This window comes from Vitis vinifera, chromosome 1 (assembly GCF_030704535.1).
Source record: "Vitis vinifera cultivar Pinot Noir 40024 chromosome 1, ASM3070453v1".
Lineage (NCBI taxonomy): Eukaryota > Viridiplantae > Streptophyta > Magnoliopsida > Vitales > Vitaceae > Vitis > Vitis vinifera.
Window position 1 is genome coordinate 4201678 of NC_081805.1, and position 7266 is coordinate 4208943.

At 39.0% G+C, this 7266-nt stretch overlaps 1 protein-coding gene across 1 annotated transcript; it reads left to right on the forward strand.

The window, feature by feature from the left end:
• Positions 1-568: 568 nt before the first annotated feature.
• On the forward strand, positions 569-3420 carry LOC100249220 (heavy metal-associated isoprenylated plant protein 37). Its single transcript, XM_002284096.4, has 3 exons — positions 569-1196; positions 1350-1425; positions 2067-3420. The coding sequence occupies exons 1-3, from the start codon at positions 1158-1160 to the stop codon at positions 3122-3124; spliced, it is 1173 nt and encodes a 390-aa protein (XP_002284132.1). The 5' UTR covers positions 569-1157; the 3' UTR covers positions 3125-3420.
• The last annotated feature ends 3846 nt before the right edge of the window (positions 3421-7266 follow it).

The following is a 7266-nucleotide window of genomic DNA, read 5'->3' on the forward strand; positions in this document are numbered from 1 at the left end:
TTTTAAAATTGCAATATGATGCGAGTGGCTAGCCCATTTAGTTCAACCACCTAGGTCTTGGTCATCGTCGCTTGCAAGGTCAAGAAGCGCACCATGTTAATTGAAAACACTATTATGACCTTCAAAAATGGTTGAAGATTTTTTTCTTCATCAATAAGTACTGGAAAAGGTGAATATATTCAGCTTGGAGTCAAAATAAAAAACAATAATCTTAGTACATTGATGTTTGCTAGAAATCTTAGCACCGCTCTTGAGTAATTTGCGTATCACTTTGATTGAAGTTTTTTTGTTCAGTGCCTCTTATACACTCTGAATGTGAAATCAGTCATGCGTCTCACAAGGATGGGGCCATGCATGAATTGTGAAACAAGTAGTTGACTGAAACTTAAAAGAACACACATCGTTACAGTAGTCATTTGCTGATGAAAGTGGGTAGGCCTTTAAGTTCCCAACTATAATCCAACGACTCAAAGTTCAATTGCGAATGGAATTTGAAATCTTGATTTGGAAATATGAAGTACAAGCCCGTGTGAGTCCTTAAATACTGGAGAGGGCAGTCTCAGTGCAGAAGAAGATAAGGAGGGATTAGTTTAAACATTCCAGGTCTCTGGAGTGGAGGAGAGAGGAGTTGTTTTATATATTATTTACGTTTATATTTTCACGAAGAATGGAGGGGTAGCATGTGATACAAAGAAGAGCGCAGGGGATAGAAGTCGGCCTGTCAAGTCGCTGTTCCTCTTTTATTGTTTTTCTCAGCATTTAACGTTAAATCACATCATTTCAGATTTCAGAGCATCCCCCACTCTTCTCTCTCCTCCCACCTTTTACTCTCTTTCTTCTCCTTCTGACTCTCCCCCTCTCTCTCTATCCTCTCCTTTTTCTGTATGTGATCTCTTCTCCTTGTCTTGGCATTGATTTGTATTTGCATTGTTTTCTTATAAAAGCTCAAGAACCATGTGCTTTTGTTTTGTTTGCTTTTGAGAACATCTGAAGAAGGAAGAAGAATCTGTTGGAGTAGAAGCTCACATGCAACCCCTTTTACTCCCACTAGCTTAGGTGTTTCCTTCTTTTCTTTTTTCCCCTTTTTTTCTCCTTTTTTTTTTGTTTGCCTCGTTTGTAGCAGAGAGTGATCTTTCATTCCAAACAACACTGAAGAAATGACTAAAGATGAAGACTTTAAGCTCCTCAAGATCCAGGTAAACACACTCTTTCCGTAAAGCTTCCTTTCCTTTTGTTTCCTTTTTTAATTTCTAAATGAACACAGCAAAGTTGGGTGTTGGTCGTTTTCTTAAAGTTTCTTGATGTTGTTGTTATGTGTTCTTGTTTTTCTTTTATTTGTTTATCTACAGACTTGTGTTCTCAAAGTGAACATACACTGTGATGGCTGTAAGCAGAAAGTGAAGAAACTTCTTCAGAGAATTGAAGGTGCTCCTTTTTTTGTTTTTTGTTTTTTGTTTTTTTTATCCTTTTAAATTATCTTATTTGTTATGTTAGTTCTTGTTGGTGAGTCATGACGAACCCCATTGATTGGTTTCCTTTCTTTTCTCGAGATGTTTTTTGCTAAGCTTCGTTTGGTTAGTTGGGTGGTGTGGGGAAAGAAAGGGAATTTGAATCGATCTCTATTTATTTTTTAATCATATGGGACCCTGAGGAAACAGCATCCTCCACTGAATATTTCAGTGGACTTTTCAAAATACCCAAGTAACTTCAAGCTACAGACAGAAAGGTAATCGTTGCTCAGTATGTAATGGTGGAGGTCAGGGAAGTCTACATTTAGAGGGTAATGTTTGACTCCTTGGTTCTCATAAATATTAAACAGTCCTGTGATCTTTCTCTACTGTGGGTTTAGGAATATATTGAAAATTGGATAGGGGTGATGTGATTTTTCGTTGGGAGTGTTGATACCTTGTGCTCTGTTCCTAAAACAGAGAATGGTGGGGCGCTTTTACATTTTTGGAGGCAGATGGACTTAGAATGGGGAAATCTATGCCAGCAAGATTAGTCCAAAATCTAGTTTTTCTTGTGTTGATTTAATTTATTTGCTTTCTTCTCTTGGTTTTCAACAGGTGTGTACACAGTTAATATAGATGCAGAACAGCAGAGAGTCACAGTTTCAGGAAGTGTGGACTCTGGAACTTTGATAAAGAAACTGGTCAAAGCTGGTAAACATGCCGAGCTTTGGTCTCAGAAAAGCAACCAAAACCAAAAACAAAAAACCAACTGCATCAAAGATGACAAGAACAACAAAGGCCAAAAGCAAGGTTTGATCAAGGGACTTGAGGCCTTCAAAACCCAGCAAAAGTTCCCTGTTTTCAGCTCTGAAGAAGATGAAGATGATTTTGATGATGATGAAGAAGACTATGAAGAAGAAGAGCTTCGGTTTCTCCAGGAGAAAGCGAACCAACTTAGTCTGCTCCGGCAGCAAGCTCTTGATGCAAGCAATGCAAAGAAAGGTTTTGGAGCCATTGCTGCTTCCAACAATGGCAAGATCAACAATAATGTAGGAAATGGAAATGTCCAAAAGAAAGGAAACCCCAATCAGAATATGGGAATGAAGGGTAGTCCAGGTGGAATTGATCAGAAAACCATAGCAGCTCTGAAAATGAACAACCCCCATTTGGTGGGCGGCGGAAATATTAATTCTGGAGAAGTTAAAAGGGGAAATGACATCAATTCCATGATGGGTCTTGGTGGGTTTCATGGAAATGGTGGTAACGTTGCCGCCACTGCTGCTGCTTTAGGTGGAAATTCCAATGCTTTGGGAGGGTTTCAAATTCAACCCAACAATGGGTTTCAGGGGTCTTCCACAGGGTTCCCAAATGGTGGATTTGCAACAGGTCATCATCATCCATCACCCATGCTGATGAATCTAAATGGGAACCAGTACAACCATCCATCACAAATGATGATGAACATGAACATGCAGCAGAACAGGCATGCCCCCATGCAGCAACCCCAGATGATGTATCACAGGTCTCCGTTTATTCCGCCCAGCACCGGTTACTACTATAACTACAGCCCTGCCCTCTCCCCCTACACTCACTGTGACACTAATTATAGCGGTGATCACTCTGCAAGCCATATGTTCAGTGATGAGAACACAAGCAGCTGTTCAATCATGTAATGGGGATGGGGACTGGGATATTGAGTGTGTGATGGCGTTTTCATGCATTGAATATTGTCAGTAAGTTGAGTCAGTACCTTTGACAGTACCCTCTAGTTTGGGGGAATGGGATATGATGGGTTGGTTTGGGTTGGAACGCCATGTTTTATTGTGTAGTTGTTAAGATGATGTTTCATCTTTCCCTTTTCTTTTTATTGCTCATCCAGTTCTGTCTGTTTGCTCTCTCTTTTTTATGCTTCAGGACAGACTTCGAAACGTGTGGTTTCTGTTTACTATCATACTAGTATTTTTATTTATTTTGGTGAATGGGTTTGAGAACCATGGTCAACTTTGAGTAATTCTTTAATTAGCTTCTTTCCACGACAGACAAAGGAGATATTGGTTACTGCTTTTGCGCAGAGACATGATGACATGACGCAGAGCCCTGGTCACAGCTGGTTTGAACACTGCCTCACATGACTGTGGCAAATAGTATATCCACCCATGTTAGGTGATGCCATGTTCATGTCTGTGAGATGGTCTGTGCTGACAAGAACCACACCATATTATTCACCCTCCCTGGGAATTTCCAATCTGTTTGTAACCATGTGTTTGCACAAACACTTATTTAACATTTCCATGGCCGGACATTGAATGTAGGCGTGGCCCAGCTCAGCAAAGAATTGGAGAAAATGCTCCGAGTATTAATGGCCAAGCAGCGGCTCCTGGTCCTGGACAGTACCCCTATGAATAAAAGAAATGAATTCTAGATGGAAGATCTATCCAACTAAAGGCAAAATAGAATATGATAAAACACGACCGACTCTGTTGCTGCCATGCGTGGGGCGGTTCAAATGGAACTGTTGATATTGGACATGAATCATAGCTAGTTAAAGATAATGACTACTTGTTGATCTCGAGAAGAGTGGAATCATATCTCAGGAGTGGTGCTATTGCTTTTATGGGAAATGAAATTGCTTTGGAGGACCATCCTGATTGGGTTTCTTGGAATCCAAGTTCCCATGGCAGCTGTGAAAATGTTGACTAGCATTTGCTTTGTTAAAAAAGGCTGAAAAAATATCTCTTGTAACTTGTAAGTACCTTAAACGTGCAAGTGAAGTGACTCTAGGCGGTTATATGCTTATCGCGAAAGATGGACCCTGGCTGTTCTACAGGGTATTTTCAATGGACTGAAACGGAGGGAGATTTCTAAAAGTTGTATGTCAATCTAGATGTACATCCCTTACCATATACCACTTAGTAAAAAACATGAAAAATCTGAACATTTGCAGGTTGGGATGGCAATGGAACGTGTTACGCCATCCCAATCTGCAATGATTGTTTAAACGTATGCTTGTTCATGTCTCATAAAAAAATAGAACAGCATGAATTTCCTATATTCATACTATTGATTTGTTTTTAAAATTTTATTTATATTAAAAATAAATGTAATTTATAAATAAATAAGAAGTATATTTTTTTATAGTTTACTTTAATGAGAAATATTTTTTAAGATTTTATATGTTTTAGAAAAAGAGGAAAATAAAAAACAAATTAAATTATTTCATTTTATTTTTATCAATTATATATATAAACGAGACAAACCAAGAAAAGGAAATACCTTAATTTTTATCAATTATTCCTTAATTCTTTTTTAGGGATAATTATTATTATTTGGATTATTATCTTTGTGTTATCCAAATTTTTTTAAATTGATTTATTTTTTATTTTATTAGAAGAAAATTCCTACTTTGTTTACGACACATACGATGCATGTTGATGTATAAGGTTTAATCGACCATTTTGTTCCATTTCCAATTGATTATAATACATTTGCCTCCTTAGTATTATCGACTAGACAATTGTGGGCTTTAGCAAATTTGAATTCGGAATAATTCACAATCATCAATTTTGTGGTCCGTAGTTTTGAATTGAAAAGGTTTTTGAGATGATTAGTATATGAATTGGAATTGAAAGAGTATGTGGACATGATTAGAAATCATAAAAATGAGACGCATTAATGAGAGAGCCTTCAAACACCCTGAGGGGTTTTCAAATGCTCCCATGTATGTTCAATTGCTCTTGTGAAGTGTTCAAATGACCCTTCCTCCCTCTAAGTAGTTTCATACATTAAAACTTTTTTTTCTAGTGGTATTTGAGTAGATTGATTTTGAAATATCACGTTTTTTTTAATGATTCATGCTATAAGTCTATGGAACCACAAAAATTGGGTACATTAGTTATTTATCCTTGATTCTTCAATGAGAATAACTATATCAATAGGAAAGAATGAAATTCTTCCCAAAGATGGAATATAATGAAATTTTGGTGGTTTAACACCCAATCAAGAACTGGTTAACACCCACTCAAGAACGGTTGTCATTTAAGAGAATTGAAACCAAAACAAGAGTAAGATTAGAATCGGTAATGAAGGGAGTGAGCCGAATGCTAAAGCTTGTTACTATATTTTCAATGGTGTTAGTCATAATGAATTTTATAAGATTGCTACTTGTAATTAGGCTAAAGAGATTTGGAACATTTTAGCAATAAGCCATGAAGGTCTTTCCATAGTAAAGTTGTCTAAATTCTAGATATTGACCATCAAGATCGATTGAATTCTATGTTGAACTCAATGGTATTATGAACTCATGTTTCAACCTAGGAGAAAGGATCCTTGAGTATAGAGTTGTTGGGAAAACATTTAAATCTTTTTTTGAGAAATTTTAAGTCTAAAAGCGATTGCTATAAAACATAACAAAAATATGGAATCAATGAGAGTAGGGAAACTTACAGGTTCTTTACAAAACAATAAGATGATTTTACTATCTCCAAAGAGACCTAAAGGGGTAACCCTAAACACCTCATCAATAGGAAAGAATGGGCTTCATAATTGTAGGGACCCCTCCCCTTGGGAAACACGTGGCACACAGCTCATGGAAACGCGTGGCACGTGTTATCAGCCGGACCATCATCGTCCGGATTCCCCTAAGGATATGCATGTTACAGTTATCCTATCCGGACCGCCTCAAGGAAAGGCAAACGACATTTCATCTTCTCCTATCCAAGGAAGAGCAAACGACGCTGGCAGAACGTAGACATCCGGATAGTCTCCACAACACATCCGGATAATCAGCATGAGCCATCCGGATATAAATTGTCTGGATGGTCAATCAAAGTAAAGCGAGTCTTACACGCAATCACAACAAGCAGCCATGGCCCACATCTTGTCACCTGCAGAGTGAGAAGACAAGATGAAGTGATAGCAAGTCACTTCCCACGATCATTCTACATGATCACCTTCCCACGATCTCTGACAATCGCGTAACCTACCATGGTTTCTGACAGTCGTTCGTAGGGTGATAATACTCCTACTGACACCTATTGTCATCATCACAACATAAAATATCTCCTCACCATTAATGAGAGGAACAGTACCCCTGCAGCTGTATATATATACCTTCGCACGAAGAAGAAAGGGACCTCCTGGTAACCTCTTGATACCTAGTAAAAGGCCAACTGATTTATATTCCTCTTTCTCACCATGGCTAACAAAACCATCGGAGGGTGCGTCCGGATACCCTGTCCGGATGCCTTTTTGCAGGTGCGATCACTGAATCAAGAACCCTTTGTGTGTTGAGAATCGCGTGTTCATCCATCTAGCAGTAACTTGGACCACCTGATACGCGAGGTGACAACATTGGCGCCGTCTGTGGGAAACTTTACTTTTTATTTTGATTCAGTTACTAGCAAAGATGACCACACCTTCCCAAAGTCGATCATCTGGTGGAGGGGAGGAAAATAATCTCGAATGGCGTCAGGCCATCGAAAAAAGACAGTTGGCGAGTGAAAAACAGCTAAGAGCTCTCCTCCAGGAGACGGAGAGGTTAAGGGAAGAAAACGCTGTGTTACGCATTCAAGCCTCAACGTCAGGTCCTCCTCGTCGTCAGCTTTCAAGAGGCCAGGTGGCAAACTCAAGCCCAGAGCCAGAATCAATATATCCTGGGTCAACAGGAGCTGTCCCAGGAGCATACAACGCAAGGCCCCATGAGCCACGCACGCCTATGCCTCGAGCTCCCCGTGAGGAAAGCTCAGATTCCACTCATTTCTCAGCAAAAAGACAACGTGATAGAAAATCATAGTTGTCAAGTTCTATGCGCGCAAGA